Source organism: Corvus brachyrhynchos, unplaced genomic scaffold (genome assembly GCF_000691975.1).
Source record: "Corvus brachyrhynchos isolate BGI_N302 unplaced genomic scaffold, ASM69197v1 scaffold169, whole genome shotgun sequence".
NCBI lineage: Eukaryota > Metazoa > Chordata > Aves > Passeriformes > Corvidae > Corvus > Corvus brachyrhynchos.
The window spans coordinates 641,602-663,646 of record NW_008240030.1 but is presented as its reverse complement, the minus strand read 5'-3'; the positions used below and the strand labels follow the sequence as shown (position 1 = coordinate 663,646).

Sequence of the window (22,045 nt, the reverse complement as noted above, 5' to 3'; positions counted from 1 at the left end):
ATTGAATATATAATTTGATCGGTGCATTCACAGATAAAAAGGAAAGAAAACATATTTCTGATGACTTAAGAGGGAATAATTATATGTTTATTACCTAATAAAGTGAATCAGACCTCTCGATCAGTTATTTTAATTTCTGCTTAATTACCAGTTTGCAACTTTTACCTCCCAAATCAACCATAATAATTTTATGTAGCAGACTCAGTATTGAGGAGATACCAGACTACTAGAAATAACTTCAGCAGAAGCCCTTTCAAAACAGATCCAGCTCTTGGGTGTTTCTTTGGGTGCACACCGGGAGAGGCAGTAAGGAAAGCACCCCATTTTTGTGGCAATATGTATGCCACTTTTACACATTAGAAGTTTTGGAGCAGAACCATTTGTCTCAGCAAGAGAAGCTTATGAGACAAGGACCAAGTAAATCTAGTCGCACATTAGCTCATTCCCAGTAGGAGCAGTTGTCTCCTGACCCGGGCACTCCAATCTGCTCTACACAAGGGCTGAATGGCCCTTTAGACAAGTGGCCTCATTGCCTACTGCCAATCACGTGCTTGGATGCACTCCCTAGGGTGTCCCACCACTGTGAAAATTCCTCTCCTATGAAATTCCTTTGCTCTATGGGAAGCAGAGAAGCGTGGTCTTTTCCCTTAGGCATGTGTAGTGTGACATATTGAGAGACCAAAAAGATTATACTATTTTAGTACATTTTCTCTCCTTTTCATTTTTGAAGCAGGAAACAGCCCCGGTGGGATTTGCAGGGAAGCTGAACTGCAAAAGCAGCTACAAAAAGGGGACCAAGTGTCTGTTCCTTCTCTCAAGGTGGGAGCAGCACAAGCAGCAGGCAGTGATGAGAAGGCAGAACCGAGAAAGCCTCAAAGACCTAAAAAAGGGCGCTGGGCTTCTCCAGAAGACAGGAGCAAGGCAAGGAAGGGATGAAATGCTGACATTGCTGTACCACACCCTGCCAGGGACTGAGGAGCCAGCAGGATGGGAACAGGCAGGGACAGAACACAGGGATGGGGAGAAGAAGGTGACCACCACGTTTCTGAAGCAGTGGGGGAAGTGTCAGGAATCCAATTAGCAAAATAAACAAAAGAAACTTAAATTAAAAATAAATTGCCACCTGGAATTATTTTAAGCCCAGGTGCCAGAAAGGATCAGCTTATTCAAGAGGAATAAAGAGATGAAGGGTGAAAGCAAAGATTGCCAGCTAGGTTTTATAACGAGTAGCTTGAGATGCATGAAAGGACTTCTTGCTCTACATCTTATTCCTGCACTTCAGCGAGTGGCACAGCCTCGTGAAGCACATCCTGGATGACTCCAGTGCCCAAACACCTGTGTGCACTTTGCACACAGGCAACTCCTGACGGACCTCTCCCAGTGCTGATTGCCAGGCTTCCTGGGCACCATACACACCAGCTGCTGATGCTTCCTATGGCTACACTCTGCTTTTGCGAGAAGGCCAGCAAAGCTAGAACATCTTTCTTCCAAGAAAGCCATGCAAAACCTCATTAAATTTGTCTAGATCTCATGAAACAAACCACTCCACAATTTAGGATCGTGTTTTTTGAGAAACTAGGAGTAGAAGGTCTGCATTTTGAATCAATTGAGCATCTCTTTGCAACACAGTAACTAGTTTACCAGAAAGTAATCTTAGCAGTATTAGACATTCAATATCACAAAAATCAATGTAAAATAAAAGAGACAGTCTCCTGCGGCCATATTTTTGAACAGCAAAAAGACAGAAGAATTACCTCAATAAATTTGCCTGGGGCTAGATGCATTTTTATCACAAACATAACTGGGATCCAGATGACTGAGCAGGCCAGCATCAACCACCCGAGCACCATGGACCAGCCTGGGTAGTGGTAAGCTCCATAAGTCATGGGTTCCCACTGGTAAAAACTGAAGCAGAGAATAAACTGGGAACAAGAAAGGAAAACAAATATGTTTGAATAAGCAAAACAAGCCTGCTATGCAACAAATGGTGAGTATCCACACACAGAGTTGGTGTATATGGAATACAGATAAAAGCGAGTACTCCTAAGGCAGGGTGCTGCCACCAGCTGTAATAAGTGGGTCAGAGCCTGAATCTAATGAGTTTCAAGGAAATCTTGCAAAATCCCACAAAAATCACTGTATTTGTGCCAGAATAATTGAAATTAGAATCTTGTCCCTAGAGTAACATGCTTTATTACAACGTCTATTGGCAGTTTTACCTAATGTGATTATGCTAAGTTACTCCATTTCACTTACTGTATGAACAGCAATACATCTGCTTACATTTGTGCATAATTCAGTAACTTTTGAGAAATGCCTGTGCTTGCAATAATTGCACACAGAAGATTTATAGAACTATAACTAGGTGAAGGCACATACAAAAATGATCAGCTTTAGTTCCAGAGATGTGGAGTCTAATGAAAGTCTAATATTAGGCTATCCAAATGTATCAAATATTAGCTTTACAGAGGCAATAATAGAAAAGAATTCATTGCTTGGTTTTGCTTTGTCTGTTTCCATTGCATAAAAATTGAATTATGACTGATCAGTGTCAATTTATTTCTCACTGTAAGCTCACTAAATATTGCATTTGGAGGGAACAACAACAGAACATGCAAGTTTAGAGAGTAAACACGGTCAGTTCAAATTTGTTTTCTTTAACAAACAACATAATTTCCTATTCCCTGATTGTGATTACTGACAGTAGCTACGAGCACAAGTCTGATTAATAAAGGATCTGAGCAATTTGCAGAAAAGCCTTACAATTCCCTTCAGAAGCGTAAAACAGGATCTAAGGCAGCATCTTGAAAATAACCACTGAAAAAAAAAAAAAGGAGCTAAAAAATCCCATGTGCACATGCCTTCATTTTTAACAAGGTCACCAAGAGAAGAGAAATACCACTGATGTCATCCTAACACTACAAACTGGACTATGTCTTCAAACTTTTTTAGAGTGATTTGCAAACTATAGCCATACATTGCCACAACCAAACAGCAGTTAGTTAAGACAGATCTACCTGGTTTTCCCACACGGCAATACTGTAGTGCAGTGAAGACAATTGATAAAGAAAATCTACGTGAGAAAAGTAGACTAACTTCATTTTACCCATTGGAGAAATTATTCTCACCATAGAAAATTTCGTTTCTTCACAAGTCAGGATTTTATTGAGCCCACCAAAACTCATTGGTCCCTTCACACAGGTATTCCTGTCTGCGAAAACTAAACCTTTTCCAGTTTTCAGAAATAAATGTCCTCATTCCTGAATTAGCAATACTGAAAAGAAGTTGTTAACTTCATCCAGTGCCTTTTTCTTCCCCCTCCAGGAATAGAAAGATTTGCCAAAGCTTACACTTCACTAAAGAACAGCACACACAGGAACTTCCCAGCACATGACCTGAAATATACCTTCTCTGGAAGGAGTGACTGCAAAGGACTGGAGAGTCACTGCTTTGCTTCTCCACCCACCAGCTGAGCTCATACTTACTGTTTCAAAATGTGTGTCTTTTCAGAAATTCCAGAAACTTTTCTTATCTTGTACCTAAACCACTAAAAATACTCACCCAGAGGAGCTGTGGCTGCCCCATCCCTGGAAGTGTTCAAGGCCAGGTTGGATGGGGCCCTGAGCAACCTGGTCTAGTGGAAGCTGTCCCTGCCCATGGCAGGGGAGTGGAATGAGATGAGCTTTAAGGCCCCTTCCAACCCCAACCATTCTGTGATTGTGTGACATGTAGGAACTATTTAGCTGTGAAATGATGAGTATTTAAAACTCTACACAAATACAGAATCTTGCTGCACCTGTGGTTCAGGCTTGAGGACATCCAAGTGGAGGTACATGCTCTCAGACAGAAAATACTGGGGAAAGAAGGCTCTGTTGTTTTGTGCTGATTTGTGAAGGTGAAAGCTTTTGAAATGGCTGGAATTATTATTTCATTCTTGCGTCAAAAAAATTATATGTGATTGCAGATTTTATCTGCACTTCAGTTAAAATGTGAGGGAAGCACTGTGTTAGAAACCTAGATAGCAAATGTAGATACAGTTACTGGATTTGGACCCCTGGACTTGAAAAAACTTTCATAGCAATGGTGAAATTGAGACTGTGACTTTTTTTTATTAAACTGAGACCTAAACGTGAAGTAAATACTAAGTAAATTCGAAGGAAGGTGTTGGGGAGGAAATGAAAATGAAAGAGAGATAGGAAGAATAACAAAAATAAACCAAACACGCTCAGTTTTTGCATTTCAGGGCTCTTTTTCTTCCCCCTGGACGCGGCGCGGGCCCGCAGCGCCACCTCCCGGGGCCCGGGGATTTGGGGACGGGAGAGTCCCGCTCCTCCTGTCTTTCCCTCTTATTCGCCCGCGTTTCCACCTTAGCCTTTCCAAAGCATCCCTCTCACATCAGTTTATGTGTCAACAAAATGTTTTTTTCCCTAGCTCAATCTGACAGCAGACAGGAGGATCATGTCTTTTCCCTGTGCATACATAAATATCACTCACATACACGTGCACATAAATATATATACATATAAAAATAAAATAATCCATAATGCTGCTGTGCAGTGGTGTGCCATAGCAGCATTTTGCATGGCCAGGAAAAGGCCACCATTTTCCTGGTAGACTCGCCATCCCTCTCCACCAAAACCACCATTATTTACACTGTTTCTACTACATACCCATGGCAAGAACACATGCATTGTGTTTAAGTATCTGCATCCAAGTTCTAGCTACTAATCACCATATGAACAATAATGAACATATAACAACAAAACTCTTTGGAGAAGACATTAATTTTTTTTTTTTTTTTTTTTTTTTTTTTTTTTTTTTTTTTTTTTTTTTTTTTTTTACTTACTGTTAAAATAGTTGGGGTCACAAATGCCCAACAGACTCTCCAGAATTTACTTGGCTGGAATCCAATCATCATTTCTATATCTTCACAAAATCTTTGCAATCCTGTAAACGGCAAATGGAAAAGCAATTAGGTGTGAAAGAAACCAGCTGCAGTCTGCAACAGAGCTCCAGTGCCCTCCCTTGTGTCTACTACAAAATTGTGTCTAACAACAAAAACAAACTCTGACTTTTTGGTTGAAAACTTCCATGGAGGATCTAACTACACAGTAAAAAATGAGACTGATAGGGTGGGAACCATTCCAATAAAATATTTCCTTCTTAAGGATTAAAGTAATTGAGCTTTTACATTGAGATTAGATGTTTAGTGTGTTCTGTGTAAAAGCATTAATAATATGTTCTGGGCATCTGCAATTATTTGTCAATTTGTTTTATTTGTTTTATTTCCCTGTGAAGATCAGCCTTATTAATATCTGTATACCTGCTTCAGCACAGGCAATATTTCAGCTTCTCTGTACTTGCTACATGACTGGATTACAGCTGTACGCCTTAGCACTGAAACTGGTGATGTCCTGTTATTTTTCACCTGATACATAAGTGATATTTAAAATTGCTAGAGAACACCTGTAAGTATTTTAAATTATATTCAATGTTGTCTGAACAAAAAAGATCAACTGATGTGTTAGTTCTTCAGATTATTGCATTGATTGCATCTATAGAGTTACTTGAGTTAATAAAACATGCAAGACTGGAAAATGGTATTCCTGCCACTCTGCAGCTCCTTCCCTGGCCATGCCATGTGACAGGAAAAGGTGTGTTGGTCAGGAGCTGCTATTCCCTGTTGGTTATTAGTAATTTAGCTATTAGTAATTTCATTATTAGTAATTTATCCAAAAATCATAAAAACAAAACTAAAATTGATTCCAGCTTTTCTAATTGTAATGAGAAGAGAGAGGTCTGAGCTGATCTGTCACGCAAATGTTAACAAATTGGGCCAATTTTATCTAAATTTTGCAAAGTATTATTCTGCAGCATTCTGTCCAACTTGCATGATGTGGGAAAAGCTTCAATACTGGAGAAAAGGTGTTGAGTAAGGGAAGAAATACTTGGAACAAAAGTAATAAACTACTTTATTTCTTATTGTATAGAGTCAGCCGCTGCAGCTGCTGAGTATAAGAAGGGATAGTCCCCAGGCTTGATCCACCTAATTTGGGAGCCTTCCTGTTGATATCAAGGAGAAATAAATCTATCCACCTGATTGTTGAAAGAATTAAGAAGGTAAAAGAATAGCACTGGTTCATCATCCAGTGCCTTCTGATGCACCTTGAAGGAAGGAGCAGGGCTGGGTGTTTGGCAGCCGTGAAGGCCCAGCCCAGGGGGTGAGCACACAGTAAGCCAGCTCAGGCTGTGAGAGAAAAGCTAAAGAACCATGTTATGATAAGGAATAGAGAAGAAAATTAGAGAAATTAAACAGGAAAAAGGTACTGCAAGCACTGTATTTAGGGAAGGGGAAAATTTAAAACCTGCAGTGAATGTAAGCTCAGAAAACTGAGCCAAGGTGACTCAGAGGTCACATTTTTCTTCTGTAACTGTAATTTCTTTCCCTCTTTTTCTCTTTTCTACTGACTACCACAAGTGTTCTTCTTCAGAAAGCCTCCTCTCTGTAAAATACATGTAATTTTTATGACTCATGGAATCACTGTACTTCAGCACCAGTCTGACTCATTGGGTCCATCTCAATTTTGTAATAGAAGTTTGTATGTCTGGACAAAATGTAACCTCCAAGGTCATTGTGTGATGGACCTGAAAGGAGATTTTTGCTGCAACTGAAAGATTTTTCTCTGTGTTTTATTTACCTGTGCAGCACCTGCAGTGAGCTCAGGGGAGATGCTCACACAGCAGCCAGCCCTGTGCTGTGCTGGGAACAAAGCTGGTCTTAAACTAATTGCAGCAGCACAAAGTACAGGTTGATGGGTATTTCCACGAAGTTTAAATCTTGTTTAAAGTGTCTACTTCAGCCACACTTGCTGCTGTAAGGGAGGGATACCTAACTGGATAATTACCAGGGGTTTCTGCCTCCAAAATTCATGCCACCTTCATGTAAACCTGCACAGATTTGTTTGAAACTGCAATTTTAAAAACTAGTTCCTTTCCGGAATGGTCAGTAAATATTCACAGTTTAAAGCACTCATAAATATTAGCAATTTAAGAGTCAAATGCATGTAAACAGACAAAGTGATTACACACTACTTATCTCTTTCCAGCAAAAGTTCCACAGAAAGATGCAAAGGATATTTTCATTAACAGTACACCAATATTTTTTTTTTCCCAGATCTTAGTAAATCTGGTCTCCCTCTTACATCAGTCAGGCCTGCTGAATAACTTAGGGAAATAAACAACACATGATATTCCATATATGATTTTTCTCTCTCCAAAGTAGAATGATGTATTCATAAGTGCTGAGATATAAAATCCATTAAAAAGGAGACTGCAAACCTAGCCAGACAATTACTTCACCATTCTGCCACAGGTAGAATGTTCAAAATTACTAATGTTTTCTACAAATAGACAGCAGCAGTTACCACTCACTCTGACAATGAACTTTCCCGAAAACAAACTGTCAAAAAACAGATCTGGAAGGAGCATGAACAAAGTTATCATCATATATTTTCAGTTTCCAGCAGTGTTTCACTCAAACAGAGGAATTTTTGTCTTTAGCTTCATGCTACAAAATGCAACAGTGGGAATTATGCTGATGATTAAATTAATATCCCCACCTCTAAGCTGTTCTTTACTAATCCTTCATCATAATCTAGACAACTGGAGAATAAACATCTAAGACAGCATGTGAAATAAAAAGGTGCATTTGACTGGATTATGGAGCACTGACTCTACTGAAAAATAAGTGATTACGAGGAAATAACCACATGTGTCTCTTTTTCATTTAAAAATCTCAGCAAGCTCAGCAAGCAGAACGTGTAACAAGAACTAAAGACAAATTTATTTCATCATAAAAGTGCCTGCCACTGTTGTGCCAACCTGCCTGCCAAGAAGAGTACAAGTACACAGAGAAAGGTGTCAGTGGAGTGTCAAACAGCAGTTGTCCAACCTTGAAAATATATTATGCTAATTTTAAGCGCTGCTTGAAGGAATATAACCAGAGCAGCAGCCTCACTTATATTTACAACACACAAATCACAAATGCACAAGATGTATTTTTATGAACAGTCCTTACAAAAGTAGCTTTAACACAGTAAAAGTAGCTCTGGTATATTAGTCAAACAGGTAATGATTTTAAAGTAAGCCTTTCCTTTTTCATTTGAAAGATTGGAAGCTCCTTATTCTAGCAAAAGTTTAATTCCAGGGAACAGTCTTTGAAATAGATTATAGCAAAGGCTTTACCAACAGCTGTTGATGAACAATCAATTGTACAGAAAGCATAAAAAGAATGATTTGTAATTTGTCAAATCTTTTCCACATCTGATTACACTAAAGTAATAGCTAAATTTTGAAAAGCCTTCTCCTCTATTCAGGTCCTTCCTTTGCAGAGCTATTATTATTTCTGTATTATTTTATGTTTTTCTTAAATGTTAATGTTTTAAGAGATACTGGAATTGCTGGGGAAAGCAGACACTGGCCAGAGCAGTTTTTTCTTCCAAAGCTAGTGTCATTCCACAAAGGCTGGTTTGCAGCGCTTCTGCCACACAGTGTTCAGAGGAGGAACAGAGCCAGTATTTTCTCCCTATTTACCTTCATCCTTATTTAAAATCATGCAGAGCAAAGAAATTTTACAGATTTAAGTAGTTTTTAAAATATTAAAAATATTTTAAACACAAAATATTTATTTTGCACACTGATGGTAATGGTTTTAAAGGGGGCAATCTTTGGCACTGACCATGTGAGTGGTCAGTGAAAACATCTAGTACAGCGTTGTTCAGGCATGCTGTCAGCAAAGTGAGGAGAAGGAAGGCAAAAAAATCCCCAACAAACCCTTAAACTCTTCTTAAGCCTCCCCACTCATCACCTCTTATGAAATTGTATTGATTTTAGAGAAGCTGCATTTCATGTCACTTCTAAACCAACTGTAATTGAATTACTTACATTTCAGGGACATAAAAAATAGCCAAGAATTTTGATCAACCAAAACACAACTGGCCTAAATCAACTTTTCTCTCTGTATTTTGATTTTTTCCATCGTATTCTGTAACATTTCCTCACTAGGTCATGTCTGGCTTACCAGTCAATCTCTCAGCCATACTCACTGAATTGGATGTCAGTGGAGGTAAAATACACTGCTGAATTTCCATGAAATGTGAGAGGACAAGGAATAGTTGATTCCCTGTCCTGTTTATAACATTTATTTCTCAAGCAAGAGCACTGAATTCTGCATGATTTGAAACCTGTACTATATTTTAAAGCACTCATGTTACAGAGTGGACTCCACAACACAGGCAGATACAAGTATTCAGTGAAAAGCACCAGAATCCAAGGTCATGTGGCTACACAAGCACCTTCAGCAGAACATCTTGGATATTTATGCCTAGCTGATTAAGCTATATAATTCATTCCTGTCCACAGCAATAGCAGAAAAAGCCTCACACTCCAGCCAGAAGTTAATCATCTGGTATGTGGGAAGATCTTCTCATTTCCAAGAATCAGTCTCCTGAAAACACTTTGGGCAAGTTTGGAAGCACATCACTGGCTGGTATCAGTTGTAACTACAGCAGCTTTGTGGCAATTGCACTATTCTATACTAACTGAGGAACTTCCTCACAGTTTAATGTACATCAGCATGGGTCAATATAACTGGTGTTACCCCTGTGGATAATTAATCATTCCAAGTAGCTGCAGAGTCTTGAGTCTATGTTATGGACTAATAGGAAAAAGGGAAGGTTGGATGTGTACATGGAAAAAAGGGCCTTCAAAAGTTTTTAAATGCTGTGTTGGGTTTGCAGGGACAAGTTTTGGTAGCAGTGGGGCTACAGGAGTGGCTTCTGTAAGAAGCTGTAAAAGCTTCCCCCGTGTCTGGCAGAGGCAATCCCTGGAGGCTCCAGGACAGACCAATCAGGAATGATAGCAACATTTCTGATAACGGATTTTAAAAGGACAAAAAATTTATTGCACGGGTGTTATTCCAGCAGAGAAGAGAGAAGTGAGAGTATGGGAGGGGAACAGCCCTGCAGACACCCAGGTCAGTGAAGAAGGAGGGGCAGGAGCTGCTCCAGGTGCTGGAGCTGAGATTCCCCTGCAGCCCGTGGTGAGGCAGCTGTGTCCCTGCAGCCCATGGAGGGCCACAGGAATGCACAGATCCACCTGCAGCCCATGGAGGAGCCCACACCAGGGCAGGTGGATGCTCAAAAGAGGGCTCCGAACCTGTGGGAAATCTGTGCTGGAGCAGGGTCCTGACAGGGAGCTGGAGACCTGTGGAAAGAGGAGTTCACACTGGAGCAGGTTTCGTGGTAGGACTTGTCACCCTGTGAGGGACTCACACTGCAGCAGGCTGTCCTTGAAGGACTGCACCCCATGGAAGAGTGACCCACATTACAGACATTCATGGACTACTGTTGCTCATGAAATGGACTCATATAAGAGAAGTTCATGGAGAACTGTCTCCCATGGGAGGTACCCCACACTGGATCAGGGACAGGACTCCTCTCCTGAGCAGCGGCAGGAACAACCTGTGGTGAACTGACTATTACCCTCATTCCCCATCTCCCTGCACTTCTGTGGGGAGGAGAAAGAGCTGGGAAGGTGGGAGGGGTGGTGGTAAGGTATTTTTAAGGTTTATTTTATATCTCATTATCCTGCTCTGTTTTTCTTAGCAATAAATGCAATTAGTATCCCCAAGCTGAGTCTGTTTTGCCCATGACAGTGTTTGTTGAGTGATCTGTCCCAGTCCTTATCTCAACCCATGAACATTTGTTATATTTTCTCTCCCCTGTCCAGTTGCAGAAGGCAGTGATAGAGCAGCTCTGGTGAGTGCCTGGCATCCAGCCAGGGTCACCCACCGAAAATGCAAAAATACCTCTATTGGCTCAGGAGGTCTCTGTCCCTAAAACTGTTGAAGAACAAAAGCACCCCTGGAAAAGTGTCACCAAATGTTTGGTCTGTTCTCATACTCATATCTTTGAGCTATTGGTGGAAAATGTCTTGAGACGGTATGAAAGTCTTTTGAATACATGCATTTAAAGGTATCCTGAAGTCCTATCATGTTTATGTCCAAAATAAGAGAATTTTGAGCCTTTTTATTACAAAGAAAAACTACTTCTTTCCTTAAGAATTTCACTTTATCATATGTTAAAATGTTGCTTTGGTATAGGCTGTCCAGTAACAATATTTTTTCTTACCATAGATATAGGAAACTCCAACAAGCTCAAAGATGGCAATAATGACAAGAGAGTAAGAGGCTGCATAAGTGTCCACAAGCTGTAACATATACATTCCACCCTGAGGAAAGAAAGATAAAAGATTACTTGTGGCATTGAGGCAGTCAGAGTGAAGAGGAACAGGACCCAAGTAAGCATCCAAACATCAACTGGACACAAAGTCATGTTGCACTGTAGCTTCTTCTTCCTGGCTGAATGAATATCAAATCCAACAAGAAAAAAGCAGAGGTACACCTGATTCTGGTAGCTAGGACAGCTTGGGAAGACTTTGAATTCAATCCTTTAAGATTAAGGACTGAAATGTGATCAGACCTTCCACCTGCAGTGTCTCCAACCACATTATACTACATCAAAAGCAAAATCACCATTGAAAGCAGAACTACCATAATAATGAGTCCAGTTCATCTGTTTGGAAAGGACTTAATATCCTGTCTTCATGGCAGACTTAAGCAGCATAATTCGAGTGAATAAACGACTGAATGCATCCTGGGCTTTAGAACAGGAAAGTTGGGCTGGTAGTGATGAGGTAAGAGGGAAGAAAAGAAAGAAAAAAAGGGTGAAAGGATGGATAAAATATTAAGATTTTTAGTATCTCATCTTGAAACTGCTGAGAGTTTAAAATGCTGGAGGTATTAGTGGAGAGAAGATACTGAATTATAGCTGGTAGATGGGAATTCCAGTGTTAAGTCTGCAGTTTGCCAAGACCATCATAGCATGGCTAATCCCAAAGGAAAGGCACTCAAAACAGGTGTGGATGTTTATATGATATTCAAATTTTTGGGGTTTTTTCCTTAATTCACAGACTGGGTTGGGTTGGAAGGAACATTAAAGATTATTTTGTTCCAACCCTCCTGCCATGGGCAGGGACACCTCGCACTATCCCAAGTTACTCAGAGTCCCATCCAACCTGGCCTTGGATGATTCCAGGGATGGGGCAGCCACAGCTTCTCTGGGAAACCTGTGCCACAGCCTCATCACCCTCACAGGGAAGAATTTCTTCCTAATATCCAGTCTACCCCTGCCCCTGTCAGTGTGGGTTGAATACTTAATTTATATTACTATTTTGGAGATGTTTGAATAGACAAAATTTTAAAGTCCTGATTCTCAGAAAGATTTGAACAGCAAAGTCTTTTAAGAATATCTCAGTTGAAACATGCATTTAAAAAGTTTTAGAAAAAGAGTTTTCAGACACACCATGTGGCAGAACTCAGCTAAAGCTTTTGCAGCTTGTGCAGGAGGAAAGCAGCCACCAGAGGGGGACTGGGGACAGACAGTGATGCTCAAAGACTGTGTCATTACCTGAGTGATCATAGGAAATCCCATGATGAAGAAGGACACGCAGCACCCGAGAGTGAACAGTGCCTTGTGCGTGCGTAAGTACTTGGGGAACTCATCTGACACAGAGGTCACGATAGTCTCGATGGTGGCGAACTGAAAGACAAAATAAAGGGTTCATTTCAGTGCACACAAAGTGGTCGAGCTGGATATTAAATGATAGGAGAGAGTATTTCGAATCCTAGATGTTAAATGCTCGGATGGCAGTGCCAAAGCTCTGCAAAAATTATTTCGGCATTGATGGCCTTACTTCATTCCTCTTTTTTCATGACTCACTGCCCACATGGGAAATAGCAATTAATTGCATGGTCCTCCAAACAAATACATAGGGAAATCAAAAGGAAAAGAATGGGACATAAAAGCAGTTTACCATAGTGTCTAATCCAAGGGTTAGAAGCATCAAAAAGAATATTATAGCCCAGAAGGGAGAGAGGGGCAGCCTAGTTAAGGCTTCTGGATAAACCACAAAAGCAATCCCAGGACCTGGAAATAAGAAAAATAAAGGCTATCAGATTCGATATTTCTTATTTACAGAAAGGCTTAACCATTACAGAGTTGAGCCTTACCTGATTAATTTCTATTTACACTGCAAATTTCAAATCACTTATTTACTCCAACTTTCCAAGCAGAACACACATTCAACCAGTATACCAACACACTGATCCAAGTTAAAACCAAAAAAAATTAGCAAGAATTGCGCACTGCAGCCATGTTTCTGTCCTGCTCTGTGATCAAATTCCTGCCACTTCCCTGCCAATTAGCAACCCATGGCAAACACCCACACCTCAGTGCTACAAGGATGAATGGAAATGCAAATACTCTTCTTCAACTCATTGCTTCACTGTTAAATGAGGAGAGAATATAAAAGATGCCCAGACCTGACACCAGACAGAAGGTAATAACTGCTGTGATTCTAAACAAATCCACAGGAAAACCTGAAATAATGCAGAGCACCAGAAATAAGGAGATGGACTCTTTTAAAGCCTAAATCAGGAATTTTCCATTGTTTTGTTGCTGTTGTTTGATGTATTGGCCTTTAATTTCTATTTGCTTTAAAGGAAATGTATTTTTCTAAGTGCTTGGATTTGCCTGGGAGCGAAGGCTGCAGGGCTGTGGTGGCAGCATTACAGTAGGTGGCACTTCTTCTCTACTTATCCCAGCTATAGGAACGCCCACTCCAAGCACTCCGAAAGATGCCTCCTGCTAGGTGAGATACAAATGAGAGCCACGTTGCCCTCATGCCAAGAGAATGGGCTCCCCACTCACTCTGCCCTGGACATTTCAATTTAGATCATTGTAGCCAGCCCAGTTCCTCCAGCTGCACATGCTGCTTCTGTTCAAGAGAAAACTCCTGCTTGCTCATGTACTGAGAAAAATACAGTTTCAGCAGCATAAAAATCATCTCCTTGGGCAACTTGTGAAGTGCTTGGGGTTTCTTCTAAACAAAAGTCAAATATAGGAGTTAAAACACAGTAAAAAAACACTCAGTAAGTGCTGCTGCCTTTAAAATGTGCTGCAAAAAACATTACTTTTTGCATGTAGAACTACTATTTTATTTACAAACACCTCTTTAATCTCTTGATTAAAGATTTTTTTCTTGACTATTGGAGATAGGGGCTCTGTTTACACTTGCTGCCTGCATATAGAAGTTTAATTAAGTCTCAGAGTAATGAGTTCCCATTAATCACTCTTTTAGGAAAAGTCAAATTATGGAATGTGAAAATGCACACATCTCCATGTCAGCCCCTCATAACTCTCCTAGATAACACATGCCTGGTAGCATCCAACCACAGGACAGCAGTCACAGGGAGGTTGACTCCCATCCTTTCCATCTTTGGAGACTTAGGTTAGTATGAACTCTTTATAAAAGTCTATTAAAGCCCGGAAAACTCCACATATTTTATATGTGTTAAAATTTTAAAGTTCAAATGAACTTTCATTTTAAATTACTAACATTTTTCAACTGCACTATGTTCTTAATCAGAGAGTAGAAAAAAAAGAGATTGTTCTGTCTTTCCCTCCATGGTGTTTTAATTGTTCATCAGATAGATGAGGTTTTCCTGAAATGAAGATTCTAAACAAAAAAAACATTCTATGTTTTTCAGATTAATATTTTAGGAGAAAAAAAAAAGGGAAAAAAGGGAAAAGCCCCTTCTTATTTCCATTAACATTTTCATTCAAGGTTTTGAAAACTTGAAGGGAGATTATGTTTCATCATCATTTTTGCTTTTTTCTCCTTTGCTGAGGAAAGAAATACAACTTTAGAATTAAAATTAAAATTAGGCAATGGCAAGAACTGGTTCTTGTCACCAATTCTTGAGTCTGCTTTTTAACTATGGTTATGCAACTCACTGCCTCAGTCCAAAATTATCCTTAATCTTCACTCTCTTCGTATTGCAAATTCATCTCCTATTACTTCACTAAATTTTGTTTCCCTCTGTCACGGAGTGCAGCAAAGCCTCACCCTCGTGAAATAATTTTGGGTGGTCTGAACAGGCTCTGACAAGTGCACTCACAGCTGTTTCCACACCCCTGGAACAGCTGGGAGCAGAGAGCTCCAGCCTGGCACTAGCTGCTGACTCCAAGACCACCAGTAAGCACTCAGCAGAGAAGGGTTTTTGACCTCCTGTGCTGAGGACGAGAGATGTACCAGCTGAGCCAAGTGCTCCCTCCATCATCCCTGACAGTCACATCCCTCATCCCACCTCTCTCCATCTCCTTGAAGCTTCCACTGCAGCTCCACTCAAGCACAGCATCTTCGGCTCTAACTCCTTACAAATAATTTTGGTGAGTGCAGTGGGGTTTAGATTTTGGGGCTGCTTGTGCTGTTTGTTCCAGAATGGAGGTGGAGTCTAAAATAAAAATATTGATGTAAACATTACTCCTAAAAGCTCCTACAACTCCCTGAGAAGAGGGTGCAGCCAGGTGGAGTCGGGCTCTGCTCCCAGGGAACAAGGGACAGGACAAGAGGACACAGCCTCAAGCTGCACCAGGAGAGGTTCAGGCTGGAAATCAGGAAGAATTTATTCACTGAATGGATGTTTAAACTTTGGAGTGGGCTGCCCAGGGAGCTGGTAGAGTCCTCACCCCTGGAGTTGCTCAAGCAATGACTGGCACTTAGAGGTATGGTTTAGTTGGCATAGGGGTGCTCAGCTCTACCAATTAAGACCTTTCATATCCCCACTAATGACCTTCTCTCTTCACTACCCAAGATTCTAATCAGCTCTTCAGAAATGTTTTACTCCTCCATGGAGACATCTCCTTGCTCCCCACAGTTCAGAAGCACAATCCACCCCTCATACCAGATTTCTCCCACCCTCCTCTCATCCAAAATTGCCACCACCAGAGATAACTTTTACCTTGAAGAGGATTTGACAAATAGCATCAGAGACAAATGAGAAAACCAATAATCCCTTAGACTATGTGAAGGAACCATCCCACCCTACCCTCCATCAGCCATTTACACAATGAGTTAAATGAGTCTCAACCTCCTTCCTTCTCTTACCAAACAAGTGATTAAGAGCCTTTAACTAAAATCTTCACTTCCCAGGGTACCTTCTCCTGTACAGAAATGCCCACATGTGATTTACTGATCCACACCAGTCTGAAGCCATCATTCCCACCTCCAACATCAATGTTAGCATTAATAACAGAGCTGGAAGTGCCACAGGGTGCCTGCCTAAGCAATGAAATGCCAGTGAGCTCTACCTTGGTCTGCCACAGCTTCAATATTCACTTTGAGTTCATTTGCCATGAAGCCAATAACTGAGAAGATGACAAAGCCTGCAAATATACTTGTGGCACTGTTGGTACACGTGACTATCAATGTGTCCCTGCAAAGAAAACACAAGAAGCTTGTTGGGATACACACAAGGAACACATTTTTACACACATATATTTCAGGAGTCTCTCATGAGCACACACATCTTGTAGGAATGCTGGTGAAGGCACACTTTTATACTCATCAGGTGCATTGGATGCTGATCAGGGAGCACAGAAGTCTTCACAGCACCACCAGTAATCAGCTCTGCAAGCTTCCATCACTCATGTGCCATGTAGGAACCACAGGCCATGCAGGAGGGCAAGCACATCTGCTCTTGGCCTCTCTGAAGACGAGAGGCAGTCATGGTGACATGATTTGTAACACATTTTTTAACTCTTTGCCTCATGAGGACATCTGCTCTCCATATGATGTATGGGCTGACCACTGCTGTCCAGGTAAGATGGTTTTTGTCTGTATCCTTCTTGTACACAGAATTTCAGGGTTAAGCTTTCTGTACCTTGCAGAACTCACTCAAACACTTTCCATCTGTAGAGGGAGGATTCCTTGGTACATTTTTCCATTGTTGTTATTGTCAACAGAATCTCAAGAAATCTATAGCTGAATGTCTTACTCTGCTGGATATGTCAAGACTTGACAGGAAACCAACCCTTATGAACCCCATCCATAGTTATTACATTCTTGCTAGGAGTTTTTTAACAATGTGTGTGTCCAGAGAACTTCCCCATAAAACACTACAACTTTAGAAAAAACAGGTCACTCACTTTAAATGTTTGGGCATTTTATGTTGGCTAGAATTGCTTATTCCTACTGCTATTCATTTGTCAGGAACAGAATGAAATACAACCTGAAAAGCTGTCAAAGAACCTCACTGAGCTGGCGAACTTCAAGAATTTCCAACAGAGCATCTCTTAACAGGAATGATTTTGTTAATTCTTTGGGTCTACAGAAAAAAATGACAATGTGCTGTTTGGAATCATGATGTGTTAACCTTCTTCCAAAACCTAGATAGGTTTGAAGTATTGCAGGTATTCATTATGAAATCAATTTATTCAAATTTACTGCAATTACAGATTTTTTACTATGTTTAAAATTAACATGTAACTGAAAAGTACAATTGCAGTATTAAAATGTAATGAATATAAAAATTGAAGGAGAAAATAGTCATGCTTCATTTCAGTATTCAAGATTGTATTATAAAATTAAAAATATTAGAAGTAACTAAGCTTTTCTAATTACTTCTACTTCAGTCTCCCATATCTCTCCCTAACACAGGTAAAGCATGTATTTGGTATTAGAACTGTAAGATTTTTATACTTCATTACCACGTATTCCCTTCAAAATTTTCATTAACATCTTCCAAACTCCACAAAACATTTTTAAATTAACACAGAAAGATAATATGATTCTTCTGCCATTTTTTCCCCTGATATTCTGATTGTATTCATTCATCAACAAAAAAAAATCACAGCCCAAGAATAGGATTTTCACAAATAGGACCCAAAGGATTGCTGGGTGGGAGTCGCTGACTATGTAACACTATTACTTTTCATCCATGTTTTGGGATAATTGTATTAAATTACTTTCTAGCGCTAGTAAAAATGTTTTTGAGATTCCTTTTTAAAATTCTGATCACGTTTCTTTTTAAAGTTAAGTATTTTGTATTCTCTCCTTGGAAGTCATAGGACATGGCAGTGGAAATCCCAAGGAGTGTTTGCTTTGAAGTCTTGATCTGGGAAAGTTTTTGAGCATCCTCTTGGGTGTGTCCCTGCGCATGCTGCTGACTGTCCTGAATCAGCACCTCTGGCGCTGCAGGAATTGGCAAAGGTTTGCTCCAGACTGGCTTTAAAGACTGTACAATAGCAGGGAAGCTCTCCACTAATGCCACTTGCTTTTGTGTTTTCCATCTGCAGACATTTTAGCTGGCAGGCTTTTGGATGAAAAGCTATACACTGGTGGTTTTCCTTGCAAAAATTGCTTTCAGTGATTTCAAATAAAAGTGATTTCAAATTTCGCAACATGAAATAACTTTGTACACGTAAAACCACGATGGGAGTAATTGGAAAAAGAAAGAACATTTAGGAGATGTAAGAATCACGTATATGGAAGCTGCAAGTTAAAGTCCTGCATGTTTCACAATGCAAACTTCAGCCCACTCTACACATGGGCTGTCCTTCAGCAGAGGCTGGCTGCCAAGTGACTGTTTCACTGCCCACAGCTCTTGACACTTCCCAGATTGCACTTCAACCTCAACCTCCTGATTCTGAAATTGAGGAGCCAGTAGGAACTTTAATAAGCCAAAAATGCTCATTTTGAGACTAGTAGATCAGGACCTGGGGAGAAGAGAAAATATACCAAACCAGGAAGGGTTAAATGTAAACAAAACCCACACACAAATAAAAAAGGAAAGAAAACGAATGGAAACAGTGAAAAAAAAGGAAAAGTGAAAAAAAAGATGAGGAAAAAAAGGACAAAAAGACAAGAGGGGGAAAAAAGGACAAGGATAAAAAACTCAAGAGATAAGGGTCTTACAAACCAGATTTCTGCAAGATGAAGGACAACTGGTTTTGGACAAACCTGTTTAATGAAACAAACACATTGCACTCTTACACACCTGTAGCAGTTATTATGGAATTTGTTGTATGAAGAGAGGGTAATTAGACCTCCCCATGCTGCAGATAGGGAGAAGAAAATCTGAGTGGCAGCATCCTTCCAAACCTAAGTAGGAAAGAAAATAACATCAGCTTCAGGAAAGAATGTTAGAAAGTTCAGTAACACTATTAAATGTTGCTGTGAGGGGATTAACACCTAATTACTTTAAATGAACTTACACCGATGGATGTCAATAGAATATTTAAAAGCAAAGTCCTGCCAGGAAATACATCAGGCCCATTTGATAAGGAGCACTGTTCTTGTTGAGCCCATATAAAAGGACAATATAAACCTTGCTGTATGTGGAAGACACAAATACAAAAACTATATTGTCTGATACATATCAGTTCAAATACATTCAGAAACAAAATATACAAACCAGGAGGGAAAATCTGCTTCAGATACTGATGTTTTATCTGCCAGTGACCCTAAACAATACTTTACCCACATAAGACAAAGAACAAGTTTCCACAGATGACAGCGCTGCCTTTGCACATGGAAAATGCTTGCAGCAGACCCCAAGAGATCTGTATGATTTGTTCACCCCAGCAGCTTTAAGTGCAGTAGCAAACCCACCATAGCATCTATCAGCTTCTCCCACTTGGGTGTGATGAAGTACCAGATCCCATCTCCAGCTCCAGGTAGAGTTACTCCTCTTACGAGAAGGATGATGAGAACTACGTAGGGGAATGTAGCTGTGAAGTACACAACCTGCACAGAGCAGAGAAAAGGTTACTGAAAGGGCTAAATTGGATAAGAAGAGAGGAGGGGAGATCTAAGTGCTACACCATTGCCTGAAGAAGGCAACAACTCAGGCTCAGAGACAACAGTCAGGGGATAAACTAAGAAAACAACAGGGTTATTTCCCAGGAAATTTGAAATTTTACAGCTCTTCTTGCTGCTGGAAACAGGAATAATAACATCAACAACAACAGAGGTAAGAGCTGGTATTCTAGACAGAGAAGGGAAGAGGGTTCCTCTCTCTGTCTGGAGAGGAACAATAGGAATTTACAGCTAAAGGAAAAATACCACTTTTGATAGTTGCCCAGAGTGAGCTATCACAGTTCAATGGAAATGAAATGAGAAGTGCCACTCAATAACACTTACATTTCTGTAGTTTTCTTCTATATTTTTCTGTATTTAACTAAAAAAAAAAAAAGCCTAAAGAATTCTTGTCACTCTTTGTACCTCTTAATAACTACATATCACCATGATGATAGTTCTGGTCCAAATTCAAAAAAAGGTAAGTCTGTGAAATTATCTAGACAGACCTAATCATCACAAGGTCTAAATACACAACAGTGGTTGTGTGTTTAATGTTTGAATAATTATCTAGAACACAGCTCTCTCTGTGGTCAAATAAAATGGTTGGATTATGGCCATTATGAGCTTTACATTCAACACAAAATCATTTCAAATATTTTTCACATTAGCATCTGGGTCTTAAACAAAACAGATTGTGGGATTCTACCACAGAATGGTTTGGGTTGGATGAGACCTGAAAGATCATCTCATTCCAACCCCTGCCATGGGCAGGGACACCGTCCGCTAGACCTGGCTGATCCAAACCCAGCCCAACCTGGCCTTGGACATCTCCAGGGATGGGACAGCCACAGCTTCTCTGGGCAACCTGTGCCAGGGCCTCACCACCTTTACAGAGAAGACTTTCTTTATAATATCAAATCTAAACCTTCCCTTTGCCAGTTTGAAACCATTTTTCCTTGTCCTGTCACTCCATGTCCTTGTCCCAAGCCCCTCTCCAACTGTCTTGTGGCCCCTTTAGGGAGTGGAAGGTGCTAGAAGGTCTCCTAGGACATTTCTCTTCTCCAGACTGAACAGCCCCAGCTCTCTCAGCCTGTTTCCATAGCAGAGGGGCTCCAGCCCCCTGAGCATTTTTGTGGCCTCTTCTGGACTCGCTCCAAGAGATTTATATCCTTCTTATGTTGTCGGCTCCAGAGCTGGACACAGGATTCCAGGTTGCTTCTCACAGGAAAAGAAAGGGAGAATCACCTCCCTCAACCTGTGGTCTGAGCTGAAGTGACTTTTGAAACTGCTTCTTGAGCTTTTCTTGTTGTTTCAAGAGGTGTTTCAACAAGTTGCCCTGATGAATTTCTGTACAGTCAATATACTGACCTAATCTCTACATAAATACAGGATTTCTATCTCTAATACCAAGGAGTCAATAACTTTGTCTCTGACATCAGAGTCAGTATTTTTCTTGGCCAGTAAGAGTCACTTAGAAAAATATCCACTGCCACATCCAAACCCACATTATTATCCAGTCTCTTACCTTTCATGAAATATTTTTATTTATCCCACTAATATAAGGGGGAAAAAAAATCTCAACTTTCTCCTGGCACTCTGAGTCTCTAGGACTTTCTGTTAACTGCCAAGTGACCTCCCAACAGGTGAAGTCAGCTTCTAGAAGCAAAGGGATGGCTTGGAACTGGAGCTCTGTGACCAGTTCTAGGAAATTCATGTCTCCGTTTCCACTATCTTTATCCCAGGAAACACCTACTTATTTTCCTCACACACACACTGAGCTTTTTTAAGGTTCAGTTCTGATTTTAAAATATGTTACTTAATATCTTGATTTACATCACAAGTTCCCAGTGAAATGTGAGATGACTGCTGAATTTTGATGAACACCACACAGAATAGGGAAGGCTGGAAAGTACCATTTTTGCCATCCCACTGCTGAGTGCAGCTTAAGAGCTCATTTTAAATTTATTGAAGATCAGAGAAAAAAAGTCACAAAAATTGTTTCTGTTTTGGCGAGAAAGGAAAACACAGACAGGAAAAAGGCATTTCAATTAATACTTAGTAATTTACTGAAAATATTTTCAGTAATTCACAGCCTTAAACAAGAGTGTGAGTCTCTAAAAACAGCACCCTGCTTTCTTGTGAGTGTACAATCACAAATATTGTTCTTACTTTTCCTGATGACTTGATTCCTTTAGCAAGGGAGGCATAAACAATCACCCAAGCTAGGAAAAGAGATAGAGCCAAGGGCCATCTAATCTCACCAGGATATTCAATTCATGCTGAA

At 40.3% G+C, this 22,045-nt stretch overlaps 1 protein-coding gene across 1 annotated transcript in view; it reads right to left on the bottom strand.

Moving 5' to 3' along the window:
- The window catches only part of SLC6A5 (solute carrier family 6 member 5), a 33,628-nt gene that overhangs the window by 5,632 nt on the left and 5,951 nt on the right, over positions 1-22,045 (bottom strand). The window contains 9 exon segments of the mRNA XM_017743663.1: positions 1,755-1,922; positions 4,847-4,947; positions 11,190-11,289; positions 12,528-12,659; positions 12,934-13,046; positions 16,272-16,396; positions 18,959-19,062; positions 19,573-19,707; positions 21,931-22,045. The exon segment at positions 21,931-22,045 is cut by the window's right edge and continues 14 nt beyond it. Of these exon segments, the coding sequence (XP_017599152.1) occupies positions 1,755-1,922; positions 4,847-4,947; positions 11,190-11,289; positions 12,528-12,659; positions 12,934-13,046; positions 16,272-16,396; positions 18,959-19,062; positions 19,573-19,707; positions 21,931-22,045 (1,093 nt within the window).